The 27,335-nt window shown below is 29.4% G+C and overlaps 2 protein-coding genes and 1 long non-coding RNA gene across 3 annotated transcripts; 2 read left to right on the top strand and 1 right to left on the bottom strand.

The window, feature by feature from the left end:
• Nucleotides 1-8,228: 8,228 nt before the first annotated feature.
• LOC116402647 lies at nucleotides 8,229-11,287 on the top strand. The gene is made up of 2 exons (XR_004215112.1): nucleotides 8,229-10,704; nucleotides 10,814-11,287. It is a non-coding gene; the product is annotated as an uncharacterized LOC116402647 (long non-coding RNA).
• Nucleotides 11,288-13,783: 2,496 nt separating this feature from the next.
• LOC105435015 lies at nucleotides 13,784-14,879 on the bottom strand. The gene has a single exon (XM_011654030.2). It carries the CDS (start codon nucleotides 14,736-14,738, stop codon nucleotides 13,965-13,967), a length of 774 nt encoding a protein of 257 aa, XP_011652332.1. The 5' UTR covers nucleotides 14,739-14,879; the 3' UTR covers nucleotides 13,784-13,964.
• Nucleotides 14,880-19,698: 4,819 nt separating this feature from the next.
• On the top strand, nucleotides 19,699-23,252 carry LOC101209858 (hypothetical protein). The gene is made up of 2 exons (XM_004141109.3): nucleotides 19,699-20,178; nucleotides 22,553-23,252. Exons 1-2 carry the CDS (start codon nucleotides 19,859-19,861, stop codon nucleotides 23,013-23,015), a joined length of 783 nt encoding a protein of 260 aa, XP_004141157.1. The 5' UTR covers nucleotides 19,699-19,858; the 3' UTR covers nucleotides 23,016-23,252.
• Nucleotides 23,253-27,335: the final 4,083 nt, after the last annotated feature.

The following is a 27,335-nucleotide window of genomic DNA, read 5'->3' as shown; positions in this document are numbered from 1 at the left end:
TAGTAGTATGAGCCTACATTATTCTTAAATAATTCTTGTATTGTATGATAAACAATGGACCGTTGTTATTTTCTCTCTGTTAAGATAGTGTTTTATTCAATGGATTTTATTGTTATATTTTGAATTAAGTGAAAGTCAATAAATCTCATGAAAATCAGAAAAATAAAATAAAAACATTTTTTAGAGGGAGAAAGAAAGACCTCGAATTTAGTGAAGAATCTACAATAATGGAAAGGAGGAGAAAGAGAGAAAAAAAGAGGGTAATTGCTACAAAGAGGACAAAGTGAAATAAATTTAAAAAGAAAAAAGAAAAAAAAGAACAGAAAAGTATTTTGTCTTGAAAAAATACAACTTTTTCAGAGCCATAGAAAGGAGAGAAAATCAATAAGTCTTTTTAATTATTTTATTTTTTATGATCAGAATGCAAATGCATGAATATCCATTTTCATTGGTCTCAAACTTTCACATTCCTATTTTCTCTGTCCAGACCTGACTTCACAACTACTGTTTATCTTTGTTTCTTTGTTTTTTTTTTTTTTTCTCTTTTTGATTAAAATATAACAATTAAATTTCATATTTTTTTATTAAAAAAAAACTATCTGTAGTACTTCAATTTTTTTTTCCTATCATAACATCAATACAAAAGGAAAGTGTTAAACTAAAAGCGAAATTAGGTTTAAAGTATGTTTACTTTAAGGTTGGGATTAGGTAAAACCATATCCATCTCCTTTCTTCCATGCATTTATTTACGTACTTTTAATTTATTTTAACTCTAATTTTAATTTGTTTAATATACTATGATAAGCTAATTATTTGTCATCAATAAAATTCTCTTCTCCTCACTACATTAAATTTAGTTTTTCAATTCATTGGAAATAGTTGATATTGTTTGTATAGGTTAATTAGTTGGGATTGAGAATTTTGGTCTTTCTAAACGTTTTTTCTTTCATGTTGAGAATATATGTATTTGAAATACACATAGAGAAAGAAAGATAAAAGAATGAAGAGGTTAATTTGATAATATTGTGGAGTGATTATAAATGAATTAAAATCCAAAAATGTGAACAGATTGAAAGAAATATATATAAAAAGAAGAAGAAGAAGAAGAAGAAGCATAAAACCAAATCAAAGCAGGAGGTGGGGGTGGGGTGTGTGTATGTGTGTGTGTGTGGTCGAGTGAGTGTATGTGGTAAAGAAAGAATAATCATTCCAACTTTTGGTTAATGTGATATTCCTTTTAAAGCTGAAACTTAAATTCGGATCTCAAACCCTTATGTTTTTTCTGTTTGTCTTTTTACATTAATGAACACCTTCATGGATGCACCTCTTTTCTTTCCCTCTCTCTCTCTCTCTCTCTCTTATTCATATCATACTTTCTCTCTTATCTTCAATTTTACTGCCCTTGTTATTATTTGTTGACTGTTAACCTCAACACTTAAGGACCCAAACTCAAATGTTCTGTCTAGAGGTGGCATATGTTGAGCCCAAATATGCCAATGTCTCAATTTGTGGGTTGGTTAGTGGATATTTTCAACGTTTACAAATCAAAGTCGAACCTAAATTGACATCGTACAAAATCTCAATAGCTAGAAGTGTCTTTTTAACACATTGCATGTGTTACACGTAATAAGAGGCATATGTAAGAGGAATAGCTTATTAAATAGGCTAATTTAACCGCTCTAATGGGGAGACTATATGTAATGATCTTTGAACGAGAGACCCGACCTTATTTCTTAATTTTGTGCTTAGCTAAATTAAACACTTCCTATACTAATGTTGAAAGTTCAAGGGCTTAGTATAAAACATACTTGAAATTTGAAAAGTAAGAGGAAACATTTTTCTACCTTTGAGTTATGCTAACGTTCACTACTCAATTACAATTGTTCATTTAGCTAAAGATTCCAAGGTTTGATCAATAATATGATATATGCTCTAGTTGGGCTTTGATTACAAGTTGTAGATTCTATAATTAGTGACATGAATCACAATACTTGTATAAATCATTTTGTTGAGGGGACAATAATATATGTAGATATGGCTAAGAAAGGCAAGAAGAAGATGAATGTCTTTCTTTCCATTATAAATTTGAGCTGACAACCAATTAAATGAAGGGCACAGTGAGGGTTATATGGTAACAAAAGTCCCAATTATTTTTCATTTCACTTCATATTGCCCAATTTCAACACAATCATCTCAAACATATAATTATGGAATGCATTTCTTTTACTTGATTTGTTTATCAAAAAAGAAAAAAAAACTGACAATCATAAATGAAGAAAGAAAGAAAACCAACTCTTTTTAGTTATGGTAGTTTGGAAAATCACCGAGTATATATTTGGTAGGATTAAATTTATATAGTACGATTTGATTTCATTAGATTCCCTTTCCTTCTAATAAATCATTACACAATACGCGTTAGAAGATTGTATATAGTATGTACGTGTTAATGAATCGAAAATTTGTAATCAATAACTCAACGTAATTTTGTGGTAATAAAAATGTATTTTTTTTTTAATAGTTGGAGATCGTCATTCAATTTTTTTATTTTTACTTTATACCCATATTTTTTATACTCGAAAAAGAAAGGCTTAATACAATATTTTGATTATGAATCCAAACCCTATCATTTGAGAGTTTTATTGAAGTAATATAAAAAGAAAATCAAATCAAAATGACACAAAGTTCCAAAAGGGAAAGGTATAAATAGATGGGTTTGATTCAAATAATAACAAGGTAACTCTAATTCACAAACTAAGACAAGTAATTGGCTTGACCTATATATGACCTTAGTCAAGACCCCTCCCCAAGAGGTCACCTTAACCTAAACCTAGACCTCTCCCAAAAAGGTCACAAGTGATTAATAATTAGGCCAAAAGAATAGATGTGAAGACTTGACCAATCTCATAATTTTGAAAATAACAATAATAAAGAAAAAACACTTTATGAACTAACAAAAACGCCTTAAACAAATCTAGAAAAAATAATAATAATTAAGGGCTAATATTTGATAGGGAAAAACTAGAAACATAACTTTGAAAATAATGGATCCAAAGAAAATAGAATAACATTTTAGGTTTTAAAATATGTGTTTGGTAGGGATTTTCTGAAATTAAATTTCATTTTTAAACATATATATATATTTTTTTAAGAGTGTGTTTGAAAATATATTTAGAATTAACCAGTAGTTTGAATATGAAGAATTATATATTAATTTATGAATTTTTTTAAGTTGAAATCTTTGTATAGTTATTATTTTGTAATTTCATATAATATATTACTCATTACATGTTTTAATTTAACAAATATAATTGAGTTTATGACGTGAAATGTGAAATGCATGTTTATTTATTCGGGTTGGTTTTGTTATATTTATAAACATCTTTAGTAGTTGTCATTTACAAAAAAAAATATTTTTTTTATTGTTTTTAGGAGAATGGTTATATTTATAAAATTATTTACCAAATATGATTAAAAAAAGCTTAAATGTTTTATAGAGAATTTAATAGATTTTGTCATATTTTATAAATAGATTCAATTATTTTGCTATATTTTTTCTAAAACATCCTCTATTTTTATTTTTTTAAAATGTTATTATGCATTCTAAAAATTTGAGTTCAAATCTTGATACAGTACTAAAAATATTAATATATATATATTTTTGGAATTAGCACTATTTGAATCACAAAATCTACGAGCATTTTTCGAAAACTGAATCCACACATATTTTCATTAAATCGAAAACGAATTTCCCCAAAATTGGTTAGTGAATTTGAAAACAACAAATAAAATTTGAGTTGTCTGACAAACATGGCTTAAGTAATTCGAACACACAAAGATAAAGAAGTAACTGAAAACGCTCCCTTTTTAGAAAATCAGTAAATAAGATATCCAACAAAAAAGTAAACAAATTAAATAATCATTTCAAAACTTAAACAATAAGTTGTCATTTTTACAAATATTGTTCCTTGTGTTATATATTATATTTAGTTTCTAATTTGTGCTATTTGGAGCAATTTTTCAAATAATTAATAGGAAACTTAAAAGAAACTACACCATTCATGTCTAGATTTGGTAGGTTAACATTATCACTAATATTTGATTCCATTCAACCTTAAATCAAGTTTGAATTAGTAAATAATTGATTTTATAAAAACTAAAATAATTTCACAGTAAATTCTTAAATTATCCAATTCTAAGTTAATTGCAACAAATTTTAAAAAAAAATATAAAGTTGATAATATTAAAAAACATTCTTATCTCATTTTCGTGAATAAATAGTGAAATTAAACATTTAATTGATGATCAAGCACCTCCTCTCCCTCTTCTTTTATTCTTCTCTTTTCCATGTTCTTTATTTCTTTTCGCATCATGGTGGTTCCCAGATATTGAAGTTATTCATTGTTATTGTTTCTTTCAAACTTCTGTTTATAGCATTAGGTAGAGAAGGAACACCATATTTATCTCTTTTTTTATAGTTTAATATGTGTTCTCATTCTCAACTTTTATCATCTAACTCTTCTATTTTTTCTTTTTTCTTTTTTTGAGGTTGGGAAAGTTTTTAGGGTTCGAGGTGAGCAAAAACTTAAATGCTTTATATGTTTTATGTTTCATGCTTTTGTGGTATTTTAATTTTTGTAAATGTACAAGTTTGGCTTATAGTAATTAATTTACATTTTTTCATGATTTTGTATTTGTTTTCTCCATTTGCCCTTTTTAGTGAATGGTTATAGGGATGTTTTATGTAACTTTATATTTTTAAAAAATAAAATCTCCCCTTTATTTTTGTGTATACATGTTAAAAGTAAAAATAATTAACACCATGTATCTCTTCTCCCTTCTCTTTAATTCCCTTTCCTTCTCTTTGCTTTCATTTTACTGTTTCTTTTCTTCTTCTTAATTTATGTTTTTCATGCATCATATGTATCTCACCACTTCTCTATTTTCTTAAACTGCTTGGCAACCCAAAGTGAATTGGGTTGAGTTAGAAACCCTCTACATGTTCATAAAATTGTTATTCAATTGGGTGTGTGGTGAAAACATGTTACATTTAAAGTTTTCATCCACACACTTCCTTAATGTTTTTATAGTTTTTCTTATGCACTCCTCAGTCCTCACATATTGCAAGTGTACAATATATAGTTTATAATCATTTTTATTTTTTTATAATACACTTTTTGTATTATCTTTTCTCTTTTTAGTTTTTTACAAATTGAAACATAATATAAAATGAGGATGTTGCACATCGAAATAATTTAGGCTTTATTTGGTTGATGATTCGAAAATCATTTTAGAAAAATAAAGAATTTTTTAAACAACAAAAACAAAAACAAATTCTTATTTTCAATTGTATTCAAAACACACCTAGTTTTAATTTAAAATTTTGAAATTCGAATTCGAAAATGAATGCAACAGTGTATCTCTTGTTTACCACTAAAACAAAATGAACGCTAATGCACTATTTTTGTATTATTAATATTTCAAATTATTTTTTTAAAAAAATGTATCAGATAATACATACTACTTATCGTTAATAAAAAAAATGGGTATGAGAATTTCAACTGTTCCTGAGTCATTATATTTCATAATGTTTTGATTTCCAATAATATATCATATACTCAAAAAATAGCAAGCATACATAAATTAAACATTTTTGTATTATTTATATTACAAGTTATTTTTTGAAAAACTTATCAAATAATACATATTACGTATGGTTAATAATAATTTTAAAAATAAAGTTTTGTCATCACTTGTGCTAATTATGATTATACATTCTTTTTGGTTGGTTTTTATTAAAAAAAATTAATTTATTGTGCTTCTTGTATTGAATAATTATTTCTTCACGTTCTGTTTTTCAATTACGTAAATATTCATATTTACTTTAATTAGATATTTTTATTTTGTACGTTATTGTTTGTTTTTGTCAAAGTCTTTCTGTAGCGTAATTTTATGTTGACTTTCTTTACGTTACCCTTTAGTATTGGCTTTCTTTACGTTATCCTTTAGCATTATTTGTGGTGGCTTTACAACGAGTAAAGATCTTCGTGAATGATAGATGGATTGAATCATTTCGATATATTGATTACCGTGTGGTTGACATATACGTTCCTTTATCATCTTCATTTCAAGGTTTAAAGACTAAAATAACCTAATTAGGAAGGAAAGTGCGAAAGAACCTGATTAGGAAGTAAATGAATGTGAAGTCGTGCGAAAGTAAATGGTAGGTGAAGAAAAGATAGCAAACAGACACGAAATCAATGATTTGGCGATAAAGAAATATCCAAAGAAGATGAAGAGACGAGTTTCAAATAGAACGAACAAAACTAACCAGCCGAAGTCCTAATGACTTGAACGTTTGGTGGAGCTTCCCATTAATGACAATATGTATAATTTTATGTTTTGGAGGTAAATTATATTTTTACAAAGTTTAATTATATTTGGTATGTGTTATTTAATTACAGAGTATTTAAGTTTTAGAGAACAATTGTATTTAGAATTCAAGTTTTTGAATTGGGTACGAGTATTTTAGATTTTGTGATTTACTATTCCAACCATCTAAAAATGATTTTGCTAATTTTCAAAATAAACCTTCTAATTTATAATTATTGGTTCTCCTATTTTAAAACTTTACAAAGTAGAATGTTTAACAAAGGCAGCTGATGTCAAACTAAAGTAGTAAGGATTTAAAACTTGAAAATATAGTTTTTAGGGCCGGAATCCATAAATAATACGGACCTATCTGTTTTGAAGCCCAATGGGCTTTCTTCACTCCAACATGAGCCCTACTGCCTTGGATCCCCATGCCATTTACTATTGTCAATAATAATAATAACAATGATAATAAATGAGGTGTAATTATAGATTCTTAAACTTCCTTTAAAAGTTTAGGTAAACATACCTTTATTTGTCTCTATTGTAACTTAGAGCTACAAATTAATTTTTAAAAGTTTATGTTTAGTTTATTATACATTTGTACGTTCAATTCAAAACTTAAATATTCGTTTAAATACATTTTGAGTCTTGTGTTCGTTGAATGAGAAATTTTTTACTTGAATCAACGAAAATAATTTTAGTTTGCTCTGCTTCACAGATAGAACAATATTCAGTAATTGAGAAAAAATTTGTTCACTTAGCAATATTTGTAAACGGGGTACGTATCTCAACCCTCTTTCAAACATTCGACACCTGTCACGATGCCACACTCACATTAGCATACCGTGAAAGATCAATATACTTTCTCTCGTACTCAGCCACTAAAAGTGACTCTTGTTTTAGCCCCCAAAGCTCGTCCTTCTTAGTCTCACAATACGTGTTGGAATATACTTATCCTTAAATATGCCTACAAAAGTCTACCAGTATAAAGTATGTGCATCATTATGCTTGACGAATATGGATTTTCACCATCTCTTTACCTTCTTTTACAACAATAACGTGGCTAATATGACTTTTCGTTCCACAAAATAATCCATCATATCATAGCACTTTTCTAGCATGTTCAACTATGCCTCAATGTTAGCCAGATCTATGGAACTCCCAAACGTTGTGGCCCCTACTTTCTTTAGCTGCTCTATTCCATGGATCACTCTTGTGTGAATCTAGCAAATTGTTTGTTTCCTTCCTTAGGCCACTAGATTCCCCTTCAGACCATCCATGGGTAGGATCTTGTGTCCTGTTTTAGTTTTGCATGCGTCATCTGCTAGTATGTGGTGACATAACTCTTATAACATTTCAATACATCAGACATGTCATAAATACTCTAACTAAGATGTATGTTACTAACTTCTCGCCTAACTTTAGTCCTGGCTGAACTTACTCTTATTCTCACTTAAATCATTATCGACTATTTCTGCCTGAACTTACTTGGCACTAAACTATTTATTTTCTAGTTTCCCCTTGAAGCTATCTGCTCTACATCATTACACATGGAGCTAACCACTTTGATAGTTGAATTGTTGTTTTTCCATCTCCCAAGTTTGATGGTTGCTTCATGGCAACTACTTCGTCTAATATTTATTAATATTAATAAAGATATTTTATTGGTTAAAAATACTGGTTATGGTTTACTATATTTTCTCTCAAGTTACTTAATATTTGAAAATTTGTATTGGGTGACACAATACAAATATGATTTAGCAATATTAGCACCAAGCTTTTCAATTTTGCAAATATATCAATTTTTTATTTTTTGTTGATATTTTTTGTTTAATTTTTTCATTATTCCAAAAATGTCATTCTCTTAAATCTGCACTATTTCTCTTCCTCTTCCGTCACTTATTCGTTCTCTTTTTATGGTTCTTCCTCTTCATGGTTTTCTCTGTCCTTCAATCTCCACCATTCTTGGTTTCTCCTATTCACTATGTTTCTTCTCCTTATCTTTTTCTTCCTCTTATCCACCGTCTCTTCTTATTTAGGTATGTATTTCTTCCTATCTTCTTTTTTAAAGCCCTTCTTTTCTTTCTTTTTGAATCGATCATCATCTTTTCTTTTTTTTTATGTGAATCGATCATCATCTATAAGAAATTAAGGCTACAATTTGTTCTTTCTCATCTCTTTTGTATGTTTTTTTATTTGTTCCTCATCTCTTTTACCAAGTGGGGCTTTGCAAAGTTTGATTTTTTTTGTTTTTTAATTTGTTTCAGTTTTTTAGAGTGATTTGATATACTTTTATTATATGTATTAGTTGACTAATACACTTATGATTACTTTTTATTACTGCAGTTCATTATAGTTATGGTTAAACTTGCAGTCATTGTATTTCATAGTGGTCAATGGGATGAGCAACAGTGTTATGTAGACTACAAAACAAATTATGTTTTGGTTGATGAAGTGACATCATCATTTGATTCTTTTGTGAACTTGATACATACTGAAATTCAAATTTAGTCATGTATTGAACTTTCAATTTTGTTGCCTACAGGTAGTAATGATGTTCAACATGTTCTTAAGATTGTTGAAAATAAAGGTGACTTGGTTCTTGACACTGGTTAAGGATCAATCTACCCAATATCCTTTAGTTGCTCATTCTATAGACACGATTTTAGATGTGTCAATTGGTTCTTCTTCTTCCATAGTTGAGGCTGATTTAGGATGTGAATTATCAATTTTTAGAGATGTTGATATTACTAATACTACGATGAGGTGGCTTTTAAGGAGAAGGATTTGTTTTGTAATAAGAAAATTTTGATGAAGGCATTTCGCTTTATAGCTGTCAAGACTAATTTTGAATTTAAAACATTGAGATCTAATTCAAGATCTATTGAGTTGGGATGTAATGAAGATGGTTGTCTTTGGTTTGTTAGAGCATCACATTATAAAAGAAGTGAATTATGGATGATTCGAAAATATGTTAGTGATCATAGTTGCTGAATGATTGTTCATTCTTCTCATAAGCAAGCATCTTCAGAATTTATAGTCAATGTATGATTGATTATTTGAGGTATAGTTATTCTCATTCAACACCAAAAGATATCATTCACCATATGTATGAATTATGGAGTTTCTGTTAGCTATTATAAGGCTTGGAGAGCAAAAAAATATGTTATGAAGTTGTTGAAAGGAGATGTCGATAATTCTTATGCTTTGATTCCAAAGTTCTTTTCAAAACTAAAAGAAATAAATCCAGGTTTGCTTTCTACCACTTAATTTAGTATATTGTTCAATTTATTTCATTTTTTTATACTATTGTCAATTTTTGTATATTAGTTTATTGATACACCTATTATGAAGTATACTTATTATATGATGTACGCAATACTAATTATATGTTTTCATTCACTATTTTACTTGTATAGTTGGTACACTAGCTAGTTGTTGTATCATTTTACTGAGATACCTATGATGAAGTATACTTATTGTATGATGTATGCACTTACTATTTAGTACTTTTATTAATTTGATTGTTCTATTTTGTTCCTTTTTTGTAAGTTCATTTACTGCATATGAAATAGATGCAAATGGCCATTTCAAATATCGTTTCATGGCTATTGCATCATCAATTGAAGGTTGGAGATATTGTAGACCAAAATATAGCAGTTGATGAGACATTTTTAAAGTGTAAGTATGATGGAACATTGTTAACGGCAGCAACTATGGATGGTAATAGTAAAATTTTCCCTCTTGCAGTTAGTATATAGATTCAGAGAATGATGCTTCTTGGAAATGGTTTTTGAACAATTAAAACTTTCTTTTGGAGATCGAGAGGGATTGGTTATTATTTCTGATAGACATATAAGTATTCCAAAAGGTGTTTTAGATGTGTTTCCATTGGTACAATATTGCGTTTATGTATAACATCTTTTGAAAAGTGTCAAGTTGTCATTTAAAGTCTCTTTAATTGAAAAGCTTTTTCGTCAATGTGCATACTCTTATACAGTAGATGATTTTGAGTTATATATGAGATGGATGGAGTCAATATACTCATCTATTAAAGTATATCTCATGAAAGTTGGTTTTGAGAGATGGTCACTCGTATAATCTAGAAAAAGAAGATATCAAATAATGAGAACAAATATTTGTGAAAGCTTGAATTCTAAGTTGAAGATTGATAGAGACTTACTTGTTTCATCCTTGCTTGAGGCCATTAGAGAGTTTCTTCAACAACGATTTTATGAGAGAAGAAAAACAGCCTCATGTTCAAAGAGTGTTTTGAGTTCTTGGGCTGAAGGACCAATAAGAAAGCTAGTTGATGAATCACGAAGCTTCATTGTAAGTGTGTTTTATATGTTTCTTTATAATAGTGAATTATTGATATATTGTATTAAAGTGTAACGGTTATTTAATACATTGATGATATACCATATTTTTTTTTGTTTAGGTTAATCTTGTGAGTGAAGATGAATTTCAAATAGTTAACGGAGGCAAGAATTTTTTAGTAAAGTTGAATTGTAATAGCTATAGTTGTCTTTTTTAGGATCTAGAAGAAATTCCATGTGCTCATGCTCTTATTGTGATTCGTAGCCTTAATTTGGATCCTTATTCATTTGTTTCACAGTATTATTATGCTAGTGTATTGTCTGCAACTTATTGTGGATTAGTTCGTCCGATTAGCAACCATACTAATTGGAGTGTTGTGGAGGTGAATGACAATGTATTGCCTCTAGTATATAGACGTTCAGCAGGAAGGCCTCGAAAAAGAAGGATTCCTTCTATTGGTGAAGTTTCAAAGAGCACAAAATGCAGTCGTTGTAAGAAAGTCGGTCATAATATTAGGACTTGTACATTTGAACTCGTTTGAACAATTTAATTGTTTTGAAATTTAGTAATTATCAATGATGTAGTATTTGAACAATTTACTTGTTTTGAAACTTAGCAATTATTAGTGATGTATTTGTTTGAACAATTTACTTGTTTTGAAATTTAGCAATTATAAATGATGTATTAACAATTTTATTTTGGAATATTTTCTTCTCTACTTCATTTTTTTATTATTCTTTTTTGTTTTTAATTGATATATTTATATGATTCAAGATAGGTACATCACATACGAAAGATACTTATATGATTCAAGATAAAGTATCTCACATACAACAGATACCTATGTGATCCAAAAGAAAAGTAAAAGAAAAGTTTATCAAGGTAGCAAATTAAAACTCGGTGGATCAAATGCAACATGTGATTGTTGTGCCTTATTGGGAGATTTATTCTTTATGGTTAAATGCAACATGTGCCTTATTGCAACATGTGATTGTTGTAATATACATTTAGTTTACTTATATGATTCAAATGCTACACATTTATACAACATGTAATATACCTTAGTATTCTATGAAAGTATATTACAAGTTACTTACATTTTTGTCTTCATTTTCTGCATTCATTGGTTGATCTTCTCCATTCACTTCTTGAGTCTCTATTTCTTCCTCATTTTTTTCAGCACTTTTTTTATTCTTTTATGATTTATGTAAATGTATAAGTATAAGTAAATTGAATAATTAATATCCATAAGAAAAATGAAATTATTATAAGTAAACTAAATGTATATTACAATGTTGATGAACTTATCAATATTCTTGATTACTTGCTCTAGCTCTTCTGTATACTCTTCTTGTTCAATTTCTTCTTCGTTAATCTATAATATCAAAATATGAGTATTAACAAATTTATTTATTTATGATGTATATCGGTATACCATTTAATTTATATAACTTTTATATTATATCAGTGATGCTGATATACCTTAAACAATAATAAATTTAACTCAGTTCAAAAGAAAAATAATATATTTACCTCGGTATTATCCAAGTCATGAATGTTCATTCTTTCCTCAAGACATTGTAAACTTAAAGTTGGAGCATGATTTTCATGGAACGATTCTTGTGATTGTTTTTTTCTGTTGGCATTCTTTCATGGATTATGGTGATTATGTTATTTAACAAATTTCAATACCTCATTTTTCCATTTTCCACGGTATTCTTCAAGCTTTCAAAGTCCTTCTTCACTTCTTAAATTTATTGTGTCAATGATTTTTTTGTCTCATCATTTACAATTCCTTCTTCTTTATCACCTTCGTCACTCTGATCATCTTCTGTTTTTTCACTTCGTTCTTTCTCAACTTCATTTGGTGGGTCATTTAGGAAGAATTGAAAGTTTGGAGAGATTAGCTCATCGCTAGTTGGGGTGAAAGGGATAACTGTAAACTGCATTTTAAAAATAAAAGATATATTAGTTGATGCAGTTCATATGAAGTTAACCATGTACATAAACAAAGTGATATACCTGTAATGTAGTATATAACTAATTAGGACATAAAAGAAAAAGAACTTACATCACTTGACTTGAAGTAATTATGTGGCAGATATGTTCATGTTGCTATATTTATCAAACAACTTTATCTTATTTAGTCTCTAACATGTTAATTTCTCCTGTAAAACAAGTTAAACTTTTTTAAATAATAAAAATTGTTATAAATGAGAAGTTTTGAATATCTAAATTAAAAGATTAAGTTAAGATAAATTTGGAACTGTATTTGGGCATCATCAAATTTCCATCCCAAATTCAACACAAGCAATCTGATATTCCAAATCTAAAGTAAACTTTGGATGACTAACTTTTAAATTGCATTAAATTTTCAAATATTCCAAACTTTTATCCCAAATATATATATATTTTAAAAAAAAATGTGAAATCCAAATTCAAAACATATAGTGTTGATCTAAAACTTAAACCAAAAAAAAAAAAAAAATGTTACACTGTGTATTAAAATCCGAAATTAAATGTTAGTCAAACTGAAAATCAAAAGTAGAACAACTAATGGTTATAGTTAAAACTTTTAATTGAAATACAACTCTATAGGTACATAAGTATAATGTTCAAAACCCATGACTTAATGACTTAAATTTCAACTTCAGAAATATATATATAGAGAGAGAGAGATTGATTGTTTAAAATTAAATAATTAAAGACTTGATAACTCAAGTCATCACGTACACTTAAAAAATGATGGTAACAAATTGCAGTTTGAACTTAATCCTAATATTGTATAAATGTAGTTACAAATTTAAAATCCAAACAGAGGGAATTCATGAACAATACTGATGTTTACAATAATCCTAAAACCCAAAAAAGCATTAAAGAAATTTCTTAAGAAAAAAAAGGTTTGAACAGTCAGAATTAGGACAAACATTTATTCAAACCCCCATTCACCAGATTTTGTCGTGTGCTGTAGAAAGAAAAAACATAAAGCCCCCACCTCCTCCAACTCTATGAACTCAAATCAAAAACTTTAATCACTAATTTAACACCATAAACTCTCCAAAAAAGTAATACGAAACGAGATTACTGGAACAAAACTAGGCATTCATCATCATCATCATCATCATCGTATGTGCAAGTATGATCGAGTAATTTGGTTCTCAATTTGGTGTGTTATATATATAATTTATACAAATCTCTAATAATACAATTAATAACACTAAGCTACATCAAACAATGGATTCCCCAGAAAATCAACGAATCGTCAAAATGAATCAACTCCTGGCTTTGATTCGGATCTTGTGCTTATAAGCAAAGTGAATGGAACGAAGATGATGAAGTGGGTAAGGCGATCGGATGGGCGTAGATGGAAATGGGTTAGCTTTCTTCAACCCAAAACTCGAAATCCGTTTCTTCTGCGTCTCTTTAATGGTCTCAAGCTTCGGCTTCCATTTCCGGGTTCTAACAAGCTGTGTATAATCCTTAGCCAACTGAGGCGTAGTACAGATTTTGCCAAGGGGTAAAGAGGGAGATTGTTGGGGTGGGAGAGGTTTAGGGTTATTCCCCTGTTCCAGTAATTGAGAAATGAAGTCATCGGAGACACGAATTTTGAGGCAGCCAGAAGGTGTCCGTTGGAGGTCAAAGGGACAGTGGGAGGCGGCGGCGTTGTTAATGAATCTATTCTTGTTGTTGTTGTTGGAAGAAGAAAAGAAAGAAGCGATAGTGACAAAAGAGAGAACAGAGTGGAAGAAGGAGGTAGGGAGGAGGAAGTATTTATGGCCGAGTTGGAGGAGGTCTTGATCGGAGAGGGGAGGGATTTTCTGACCGATGTAAAAAGAATCAGAACGACAAACCAAATGCTTAGGGAATTCAAGTAAAACCTCAGAAACATAAATGGGGCGGTGGTAGATACGAACAACGCCATCGGAATGAATAAGTTTGATGTTGGTGGAATCGGAGGAGGGTGGAGGTGGGGGAATAGCATTCTTCATCAAATGAAAACAAGACCAAGAAACCATGTTCTGAACACTTAAAACCTTGATCCCCATGGTGCTGATGAGGAGGGGTTTGAAAAAGGGGGAAATGTATTTGTAATGAAAGAAGAAGAAGGAGATATGGTGAGAGAAGGGGATATATGGCTAAATTAAACAAATAAAAGGAGAAGGAGAAGAAAGAGGCGTGAGACCCGGGTAAAACTTTTTTGCCTTTTTTTTTTTTTTTCTTTATTTATTTGTTTTTAATTTATTTTCTCTTTCTTTTGAATGTTAAATGGAGAAAGTAACAGTAGTTGGGATTTGTTGTTTAGCTGTTAAAAAAGAAAAAAAGAAAAAGAAAAGGGAAGAGTTTTGACTGGGTGTTTGACTGAGACTTGTTGTATTGATATTGGTATTGGTATTGGTATTATGATCTGTAGTACACCAAATGCGGCCGCATCCATATGTACAGACCAATTTTTGAATCTAACGTAGCGCCCACTTTTCCCCCTATTTTTCATTTCTTATTTCCCCTATGCTTGCTTCTCATCACTTCCTCAAAAACTGCCTCACCTTTTCTTTCTTTTTTATATTTAATAATCATCACATTAATATTTGTTTTATACTCCTCATCTTCAATCTTCTTCTTTTCTTTTACTTATTCTCTAATGTTTTTTTTTTTTTTTTAAATTATAGAAAATACATATGTAATAAGTGGTGTTACACGTCCACACAAACACACACGTGTGGGAGGGTAGATTAAGTAAAAAGAGGTCAAAAATGGCGTCCAATCGAAGAAATAAAAGTTTAAGGAGAGAGAGAGAGAGAGAGAGAAAGTGGAAGTGAAGAAGAGAAGAGGAGAGATTTGATTGGTGGAAGAGGGAAGGGGTTGTAGGGTTTCTTTGAACATCTACCTGTAGAGATGATGGGGGAAGACTGACATGGTCATTTGGAGTTGGCATCCACTCTTTTTCTTCTTCTCTTCTAATCTAAATCCAATGCTTTTGACCTATACACAAAACAAACACATATATCTCCTCTCTCTCATTTCACTCACTTTTTACTTACTTTCCATTGTTGTTATTACCACACATTCAAAAATAGGTCGGTAATTGACTTTTACTTTTATACACTTTTTGAACTATAATCTAGGTCGGTATAGATCTAAACTATAATCGCACATATACCTTGCATAATTGTGAGATCATTATACATGTGCAAACTTGTGGAATCACTCAAATGTTGCATTCTTTATCATGTTAAAACAAATATATCCACGTGGTTTAATATTCTCTATGTTCTTACTTAATTAGATAGATAGACACTAATGTTAGTGTGGGAGCTATATTTGGCAAACTTCCTCTCTCAAACACAATTATTTCATATGTTGTCTCAAATTTTTCATCTTCTTATTTTTATTACTAGCTAATTGATTTACAAACTTAAGAATAATTGCATCTTTCAATTAAGAAAAACTTGAATACCTTAGTTTAAATTGACCTTCGTCTTTTATTTTATTTTATTGAAGTTGAACTATGTCTAATTAGAAGAAGACTAAGTCTTTTATTTCCACCTTAAATAATAAATAAGGGAGCATGAAACTACTCTCAAGATACAATCAATTTATATACTTTATGCCTAATATATGACCTTTCAGGCTTCTTCTAGAGTTTTTTCTTATTATTATTATCAAAACTATATGCACATTTGTGATTCTTAGCCAAATTTGGTTTTATTAGGTAGGTGTAGTTTTCAACCTCTCAGCCAAACTAAATATGAAACTCTCTCTTTTCCTTTATCTAACTTTATTCAGTCTTTTTCAACATAAATCGATGCACCTTCGCTTGTAATTTTGAAGTGAGGGGTGGTAAGGGCAAATGAGTCAATTAGATTTGGTTTACACTCAATTATAAATTAACACTTAAATTTTATCTCATCTTATTTCAAATTAATTCAATTGTTAAATCAATTTTGCCTTAGTTTGACTTTTTTTTTAAACAAAAATATGATTAACCATCTTTTTAAAAAAGATAAATATTTAATTTTATTTGGTTAAGTAACTGAATCAATTCATTAGGGTAAATACGATAGATTATATATATATATATATCTTCTTCCATAAGGGAGGACACAGCACAAGAAAAAAAACCTTGAGATTTTACAACCTTCACATTTTCCTCTTTTTCATCTAAACCTCTAAACTCTGTAATCATTACTTCTCTTAGTTTAACTCCCTACTTAAAAGAAAATTAAAAAATCTATAATATTTGTTTTGTTTTCTCTTCTAACCATTCCTAAATCTTTCCATTTCTTAAAATATATATATATATCTATAATTCCAAAAATTCGACACAAAAAAATTCACTCTTATTTCCAAGTGTATAGTAGAGCTTTAGTTCCGATAATCTCACACTTCAAACAATAACAACAGTTTAATGTTTTGAATTTCGACCTCTTTTTTCGGTTATTATTTTTCTTATTTCTCTATTTTCATTTCTTTTACATTTACTTTCTTATTGTTTGGGTATATTTATGTATACATATTGACATCTTTTTGTTTATTTATTTATACAGTTTTTTTTTTTAATTTTAATGTATTCTTAAATTTTATTCTTTATATATTTTTATATTTAATTTTTTGAACATAAACAAAAATAACAAAATAAGTTATAATAATTAAGTACATAGCACACATATTTTATTATTTGCGAAAATAGCAAAAACAAAGTCCAGCCCACATTAAGAGGTAAAATGTCATAAATGCCCTCATTTCTAATATACGTTGATACACCTGATACTTCTTGATACTTTTTTATACATTCAATACATTTGATTGATACACTTGATGCACATAATACTCTTTGATACACTTGATACCTTTTAATACATACCTAAAACATTACTAATATATGTTTGATACACCTGATATACTGTAGATACATTTAGTATTATTCACTTATACAATTGATTGATAAAATGCATTTGATATGCTTGAAGTTCTACTTATACAATTGATATATTATTGATATACACTTATAAACTTGATTCATATACTTGATAATGATTCACTTTACTGATGTGCTTTTAATGTAAAACCAAAAAATTAATGTAAAAAAAATAAAATTATTTGGAATCAAATTCAACTCAAAATATATATCGAATAAAGTAAAAAAATAAAATCACAAATGAAGTTAAATTACTTCGATCAACAACCATTATATTATATTTCATATTGCAATTATTGTACTATTGATATTTGAAAATTAAGAGAAAGAATAAATAAGTTTATAGAATAAAAATAAACAAATAATTAGAACCTTAAAGAGTGAAAGAATAAATAAATAATAAGTAGGACATTAAAAAGATAAAAATAAATAAGTCATTGAACGGTAGTTTAGGAATAATAACAAATTTAAGATGGAGAACTGAAAATTTTGCTATATTTGCAAAATTCTAAAACAATATACTAAAATTGATATATTATATTGTTAAAATGCTACCCTATCCAATTTCTCTAATTTTTTTTATAATTAATCTTATTATATTTAACTCTTTTTCATATTGTTTTACTTTTTCAGTTCTACAGACCATACTTAATATTATATTTTTTTTTCTATATTTGTTTATTGTTCAATTTCTCTATTTTTCTTCTCTTATAATTTTTTTTTCTATATTTGTTTATTGTTCAATTTCTCTATTGTTAAATGAGTCTAAAATTGATGTCCAATATATTTTTATTAAAATCTCACTATCTCAGTTATTTGATGTTTATTTTAATTTGTTATGTTGCTTGGTCTTTACTCTTGTTTTACTTATCTTCATTTTCTTTTCTATTTAAAATTTATAATTTTTTATAATTACAAATTTCAATATTTTAAAATCATTCTAATTTTAAATTGTTCAAGATTTAAAATCTTAAGCAAAACTTTTTATAAAAAATAATTTTATATTTTTCATCAATATTTTATAATAACTTATTCAGTTTTCTTAAACAAAACCCTAGAGCGGAATCTAGAAATTTCACTAAATATAGAAAATTAATTTAAAGTTTTATTTTTTAAGATTATTGAGGTAAGAACATTTTATTAGAAGACTATTCCTACGATAATTTTGAGAAATTGGATTACTTTTTTTGAAGAAGAATTTTTCTTAAATATATCTAATTGATGGAATGTTATTCACTTGTATTGTTTTGTGAGATCATTGGTAAGATATTGGAGTAATTGAGATAAAATAAGACATTGTTTTAAAAACAAATTAAAGAACATTTTTCAATTTAATATTTGTAGTTTGAAAAAAATGGGTGTTGTGAGGTGTCGATATCTTTCTCATACACAAATACTCTCAAACTAGACTCTAATTTTTGCAAATAATTTTTTTAAAAATTTTATTTTAAAAAAGTTTACTTGTTCAATCCTACCCTATAAAGATAAAGATAGGTGGCCGGCTCGTATTTTTGTTTTATTTTAAAATTAACTCATAAATGTGAGAAATTAATTTAAAAGTAGAAATTTGTGAAAACATCAAACATATATTAGAAGCAAAAACATAGTGGCAATGAGTTAAAGTAAAAGTTGAAAGCAACACAGCACACTGTTGTAAGAGTTGATTAGAAATACAATTGTGAAATGTAAAGACAATATGAGAGAATAGAAATAAGTAAGGTAGGTGGTGGGTGGTGGGTGGTGTGAGATTGGAAGTGAAGAGTACTAACTTGAAGTTGAAGAGTTTGAAATAGTCGGCTCCATCATTTAGGGTTAAAAGCCTCAAATGACCCAATTCCCTAAACCACCCTTCTTCTACATCGTTGGGTTGCGGTTACTCATGTTCTTGGATTGAAGAAGATTCAAAACAAAAAAAAAGAAATTTCCTCTCTTTGTTCGATTGAGTTGTTGAATTCAATATATTTTTCAGTTTGACCCAATATTTACGTTTGTTTAACATTTTTGAGATCTAGGAGATTTAAATTATTATTATTATTATTATCAAAATGATCTTTTTCCTTTAAAAAAAAATAAAAAGAAAAAAGAAAAGAAAAGAAAAGGGAAAAAGTGGGGGGTGGGGGGTTTGTGGGTATCCGCAATCTGGTGAGTGCATATTCTCACATTTCCAAACCAATATAGCCTATGAATCAATAATTGTTTAAACAGTCGGTGGTACTCTCGGCGCCGGACGGTTTCGACCATTATCTAATCATGGGAGCTGCTTGGGGACGGTGGTCCAAATTAGCCGCTATAGTGGCGGTGGTGGCCATTCTTAGACAATTAGGGAAGACATACGGATGGGAATTTGATAGAGATGCGGCTCTCAAGGTTTTCACCCAATGGTCTGATCGATTGGGGGTATGGGCCATGCCTGCCTATGTCGGCATCCATACCTTCACACTTGCTCTCTGTTTGCCTTATGCCGTCTTCTTCGAAGCCACTGCTTCTTTGCTTTTCGGTTTCTTCCCTGCCGTCATTTGCGTTTTCTTTGCCAAGGTCCTTGGGGCTTCCCTCTCCTTCTGGATCGGCAGGTTTTATCTCAATTTTATTCTTGTCCTATTATTATTATTATTATTTTTAAATTTCATTCTGAGTTTATGCGACGTTTATAATGTTTTATTTTCTTGCTTTGGTTTAAGATATGTTTGTTAGTTGGGCTGTTCTGTTGTTTACATTTTGGGGATTTTAATTTCTATTTTGGGTTCCTTGAAATGGATTAGTTTTCCCTGATGCTGTACTTTGAAGACAGGCTGAATTACGTCCTTGGTTTGCGTAGATAAGTGAAATGAATGAAGTTTTGTTGAATTTCTTCTGTTGGGTATTGTTGATAGAACAACCATTGCTTACTGTGTTGTACCCTTTTTGAAGATATTTGGGTATAGTCTTTAGTGTATACTGTATAATCAAGGCAGAGATAATGTATACTGTCAGTACTTAACAGTTTTCATATGTTTGGGAACGGAAACAGAAACTATTCATTAGTACAGTTTTTATGAGTATTGTCTACTGTATCAACCAAGCCAAGTAACGAAAGGGGAGATGAGAAATCCACTGTAACCCCAATTGGCATTGACCATCAAGACGTTGGAGTTGGAAAGTTCTTTGGAGGAAGTGTACCAATTAGAAGAAAAGGATATAACTAGGTCCGTCAAGTCTTGGCAAACATCTTACTTTAAACACCTTATATGATTTCTTTTGAAACCGCTGCATTCTAGGTAACAAATATTAGCACTGTAGTACCAAAGAATCTTTGCTTGGCCGGCCTCTAAAGGGATGGGGATGGCCTGAAGAAGTTGAACTAGAGCTGCCACTTTATTTTAAACACCTTTTATGATTTCTTTTGAAACTGCTGCATTCAAGATAACAAATATTAGCATTGCAGTACCAAAGAATCTTTGCTTGGCCGGCCTCTAAAGAGATGGAGATGGCATGAAGAAGTTGAACTAGACCTACCACTTTATTTTAGGGAAGTACTAACAAAGGTTAGATTGATTAAACGACTTTCCCCATCTTCTAGCGGGAAAGGAGCCAGGTGAACTTGGATTGACCCTTGGGTAAGACGGAAAACAGACAATGTGAAAAAGACTTGGAATGTTGACTGCAACTTTTGGGATCATAACCTTGTAAGGAATTTCAAAGTTGAGGAGGCTATCTAATGGGCTGATCTTAGCATGGTCTTAGCTCCGATCACCCTCTTTCAGCTGTCTGATGCTGGAAATGGCCTCTCAATTCTCGGTAGACATGTATCTTCTAAATCTCTCTTAGCTGATATGGGTTATAAAATCAATATTTTTGAGCCATCTTTGGTTATAGAATCAATATTGGTTATATGCATTTGGAAGAAAAGTACCCAAAGAAGATCAAGTGTTTTCTCTGGGAATTGGCTCATAAGGCCATACAACAAAATTCTCTTTAAGAGATCGTTGGTCCTTCTACGTGGAGTTGATAATTCTGAAGTTAGTATGTTTGAATTGGGAAGTTTGTGTTTGGCCTGTAGAGTTGGAAGCTGGAGTTCCTCAATTTATGTGATAAGTAAAAAAAGAAGGGAAGATGAAATTACTCAATAAATGTGCATCCCTACTAAACAATTGGGGTAGCTTATTGTAATTCTATGGATTGTATATCCTTTTAGGGAATTTACTCATCAATGAAATCATTTCTTATAAAAAAAATGAAATAATGGGTGATTCTAGTCATCTTTGCAAGAGGTGCACAAACTTGTGTACTACGTCTTTTTGGGCAACATTTTCTGCAATTTGTTTTGTACTTTTGTTGCGTGTTCAACCGATCTTAGAATTTTTTATTTTGAAATGAACTTGTCCTACCAGCTCCTAAGGATTTGTTTCATTAGAAAGAGTCCTAAAAACACAAATTTATAGGTAGAGGATCCACTAATCTTTAATTGAACACCAAATGCCCTCTATTGATGAGCTTTCTGTGGCCACATCCTCGAATGGAGGTAAGTGAGCAGTGGCTTCTTTACCTGCAAACTGGTTTTCATAGACAGCCCGCCTTGATGGAAAGAAAGGCACGCATTAACTTTAGTACAAAACAATAGTGGTTGCATGACCCTTCATTTCTTTAGCTATCATCTTCATCAATAAGCGGAAGAAACTGTCTACAACTGATAAAATGTGATTCCCAATGAAATTTTATGCAGTGATGGGAAAAACCATCATGTCAAAGTTAAGTTTGACAAGTAAATTGCTTTACGTTTTTAACTTACTTTTTTTGTACATTGTTCCTCATCTACAAAAATGTCATCTTTCTGATACGGTCAACATGTTAATCTTTGTTGCAGGGGGTGGGTATTGGGTTGTTAATATTCTCTTGAATTGTTTGAAGAGTCTCATTGTTGGTTCTAATGAATTTATATTCTCCATCCCTTGTTCATCGTTTGTTCAGGTTACTTTTTAAGAATTCAAGTTCAGCTATGGAGTGGGCACAGAGGAATAAATATTTCCACCTTCTTTCTAGAGGAGTAGAGCAAGATGGTTGGAAATTTGTCCTTCTTGCTCGCTTTTCACCTATTCCCTCATACGTTATAAATTATGCTCTTGCTGCAACCAAAGTTGGGTTCTTCCTTGATTTTCTACTGCCAACTGTAATTGGATGCATGCCAATGATACTTCAGAACACATCGATTGGCAGTCTTGCTGGTGCTGCAGTTGCTTCAGCGTCGGGATCTCAGAAATCTCAGATATGGTCATACATTTTCCCAGTACTTGGTATCGGATCAAGCATTCTAATTTCGTGGAGGATTAAAAAGTACTCTAGTGGACTCAAAGTGGCGGGAAGTTCTTCTAGTGATGAAGGGAATGACAATGTTGACCCATCCAAAACCAAGGAGTTTAAGAAAACTCGATAATCTTTAGCGATAGACAGATAAAGTTAAAACTTTTAGAAAATATACTTTCATTCATGCGTAGTTTTTCTGTTCTTTCTTGAGAAATTATTAGATTTATGGCATATTCTCCTCGTGATTAACCCAAGTGTAGAACATATTAAAGTCTTCATTTGAATCTTAATCACGAACTGAGAGACAGCTACTGAGATGGCATATGCAAGGAGATGGGCTCTAATACATTACTTACATGGTGCAAAACACTGGAGTCTATGCATGGAGATTTTCTAGAGAGCATTTTTTACACAAGCCTAGATAAACAGACTCAATTATACCATAAGCCTAAACTTCACTATTTTCCTTAGATTGGCCAATTGAACTACTATTTTACACAAAAATCTAGCTCCATTTACCATTTTAACTATCATTTTGTTTCAATCTGAAAAGTGTTCCCTTATCAACAAAAGCAAGAATCGGTAAGAAGATTCTGAAAATCAAAACAAATTATGTTTGATGTATACAACAAAATATATTTGTTATATAGCTGAATTTTCTAAAATTAAACCATAGTATATTTGATAAATGCATGAATAACAAAATTTGTACAATGTCGTGATATATTAAATAATATATGCGTGCATAGTTACATTGTTGATATATTGCCAATATGTTGGACACATACGTGAGGTCTCAGTTGGAGGATCAAATTTTATATAGGAACGTGAAGGAAAATAATAAAATTCTCGTCAATTGAAAGAAACACCAATTTGAAATATTCGATACATGTACACTATTTAAAATGGAAATTAATAAATAGCAAAAACAAAGTCAAAATTAAAAAGATTTTGAAATAAGACTGAGAAGGTTAAATTGGTTCAAATTTTAAGCTAAAATTTAAATCATTCAAAGTGAAGAACATTTATGAAATATATGATGTAGAAGAAATGTAAAAATCTCTGTAAAATATATGTGCCTTTGTAATTGATATTCAAAAATTTAGTATTGATGTATCATATTTATTATTCAGCTTAATCTAAACAAATTTCACCTCTTCATTATCACCTCTCTAAATTTAAATCTTATTTATTTATTTTTTCTATTTTTCTGAAGCAATTTCATATTATATTTTGGTTAATCAAATTTTTTTCTTCCTGATAAGATTTAGATACATTTTAGAATCCCATGTTTGTTCCAAATATAGCAAACTCAACCATAAAATTCTAAGCTAATGAATTTAAATATTCTCGATTGTTATTCCTAAAATTGCTATTCAATACTTGTTTACCTTATCAAAATACAATCTATAAAGTTCAGACGAACCACATTCAAAATTTTCAAAAGTAATTTCTACCAATTTGACATAAAAAAAAATAGTCTATTGGTAAGAAGACCTTATCACTAATTGATATATATTCATGGATTTTAAATAATTAAATCTAATAGATAATTATTATATAAATAGTAAAACGGAGACATACTCTTAATAACTAATTAAGAAGTATGGGTGTCATGGTGAATCATCTACCTAAAATTTAAGTATGACAATAACAAACTTTATCATCTATTACTATTATCATTTATCTCACAAAACAATTGTGTCCATAAAGATATTATATTTAAAATTAAATATTTAGAGAAATAAAAAAAAAAAAAGAAGAATAGATGTAAATTGTTTGAAAAATCTGATAAAGCAACGAAAAAGAAGAAGAAGAAATGAAGAAATAGACATTGAGAAGGTTACCAATGTTGACTTGTAAAATAAATTGGGCCACACCTACCCCCAATCCAAATGAATATATACTATTTCTATATGCTCCTAACCCTTTTGTTTTCTTTTTGACTTTTAGGACTCTTCTAATTTTTCAATCTCATTTTGTTTTCATTCCACATTCAGAATTCACCAATGTTTTTTCATTCAAATAATTTCTATTTTTTAATGTCTACTATGAACCTACCTTTTATTTGGTTACTTCATCCATCATCCCATCTACCCATTTTCCCAATATCATTAATTTACAAACTACATATTCATTATTCAATCAATTATATACATTTTCCCCCCTTTCAATTTCATCTTATGTTTTAGGGTTTCTAGAATGTGGCCTAGTCCTTTTTTCTTTCTTTCTTTAATTTTGAAATTTTTCTTGGCATTTTTTTATTCATTGATGGGTGGTTATATAGTAGTTGGTTTCAAATTCAAATATGTTTCCATTTACTTTCAAATTTTAAATTCACCAACAAATGTTCTTAGAAAATTTGTACCAACAATCTTTGATTTTGTTAGAATTTTTTTTACAAAAACTTGTGTTGTTTTGTGGGTCTTTTTTTGTAATATAAAACAAGTTAAAAAGTAAAATTTACCAATCAATGTTAGTGTTATTAAATTTAAGTTATAGAAAAGGAAATTGTTTCAAAGATTAAAATTACTTAAAATATCTACATATACAACAAAGTATTACTGTCTATAATTATATGAACATGTTAAATTCATTGGTGGAAAACATTTGATAAACTCCTATCATTATAATTGGAAATGTGTAATTATATCAAATCTCGAGTGGTTTGTTCAACATTTTCAAATATTTTTATGTGAGGTCTGCATAGACAATCTGTCTCTTTGAAAGATCTTTGAAGGATGCAGCGTTAGGGGTAGGTGCTTACCTATTTTTCTTACATGTATATTCTTGCTATGATTAACATACCTTTAACTTTCTAAATAATTAATTTTAGAAACAACCTTATCTAAATACAATTGGATTTTGGCAGCATAACAGACGAACCACATTCAAAATGTTTAAGAAACTTAATCAAGAGCTCTAAAGTACTTACAAAACCTTATACATTTAGTTTCAAATCATTTCAATTTGAATCATCTTAAATCACCAATGTGCATGAGTGGTTTAATGTGTTTTAGAAATATGCTCCATCCTGTAACCAAGGTTTAGGAGATTTTTTTTCTTATAATTGCATTAAATTTTCATATACTAATTATCTACTTTTTCTCCTTGACAAAGTTGAACATAAATATTTGTCCTCTCAGACTATTTTTGGAGCATATATAATAATATATATACATAGAAGTTATGAGGAAGGGAAGTATGGTAGAAAAAGAAAAAGCCATCAACATTAGTTGAAATTCATTGACTTTGAAAAATTAGGTGTAAATAAACAACTTTGGCTTTCACTCTCCGGCCTCTCTATTTTGACCATTCAAATTCATTTTAATTTTGTCTCTTTCTCACTCTTTCCCTTAATTCACAATTATATTCTTCCAAACTACTTTTATTTTTTACGTTTTTTTCTCAGAGATTTTTAAGGATTGCATTGTTTTGTATTTAGTTCAATAATCAATGTATATAGTTTAGTAAATCAGCAGGTTTAAGAAACAATCTAACATGTGTGATTTATATATATACACGTATAGATTTCTAATATTTTACTAATCTTGATAGGGTTTTCAACTTCTTATTTTTAACGTGCCTACTTGGTTTTATTTATCTAATTCTTTCTTTTTCATATCAACAAAATTAATATCTTAAGATATTATATGTCATGCTAGTGTTTTAAGATGAAGTTGAAACTCATCTCTCTATAAACAGAATAATGGTAAATGTGATATTAAAGAGTTTGATAATTTTCCAAAACACAGTGATACCCAACTTCAATGTGGTGTAGTAATCATTACAATATTATTAAAATACTTTAGAACGTTATCATTATGACTAAAGTTTGAATGAAGGATGGATTTTGAAGAAATTTTTATGAATGAAAAAAGATAGATAAGGATAAGAATTCAATAAAAATAATGAACAGTTGATGAGAACAAACTAAGAAGAAGGGAGTGGTGGGTAGGGCTAGCCAATATTGCAAAATTATTCATCCCAAGTGCGTTTAGCCCTAACTTTTTATATATATATATAGATATTAAAATGGTTATGTGATCCTGAAAGAGAAGAGATCCATATGAATATGCTGAATGAATGTGATGTGAATTCATTGGGTATTATTTGCCCCCACACCTAAACCTATTTGATACACCTTTTGGCCCTCTCTCTCTCACATATTGCTGTATGCATTATCTCACACTGATCCGTACCCTTGGATGAGATTTTTGGTATCCTTTCTCGTTTTACTTTTGTCATTGTTGGGACATATGATTACAACTTTTTTAACGAGAAAGGGTTTATGTTGAGTAGCTATCACATTACATCACTCCCATCATATGAACTATTGATTTTTTTATAAAAATATCATAAAAGAGTGACGTTTCTACTACTATCTCTTGACATATAACTTCTCTATTTCTTACACAGTGCAAGGTTTATGATTGTTTTGTCAAAGTAA

Source organism: Cucumis sativus, chromosome 3 (genome assembly GCF_000004075.3).
Source record: "Cucumis sativus cultivar 9930 chromosome 3, Cucumber_9930_V3, whole genome shotgun sequence".
Classification (NCBI taxonomy): Eukaryota; Viridiplantae; Streptophyta; class Magnoliopsida; order Cucurbitales; family Cucurbitaceae; genus Cucumis; species Cucumis sativus.
Note: the sequence above shows the minus strand (reverse complement) of the source record. Positions and strands in the feature narration are given on the sequence as shown.

Excerpts from the sequence above, each read along its gene's own strand:
- LOC105435015 (XM_011654030.2), bottom strand. The coding sequence starts at position 14,738 with ATGGGGATCAAGGTTTTAAGTGTTCAGAACATGGTTTCTTGGTCTTGT.
- LOC101209858 (XM_004141109.3), top strand. The coding sequence starts at position 19,859 with ATGGGAGCTGCTTGGGGACGGTGGTCCAAATTAGCCGCTATAGTGGCG. Across the intron at positions 20,179-22,552 it reads CTCTCCTTCTGGATCGGCAG|GTTACTTTTTAAGAATTCAA; the intron begins GTTTTATCTCAA and ends TCGTTTGTTCAG.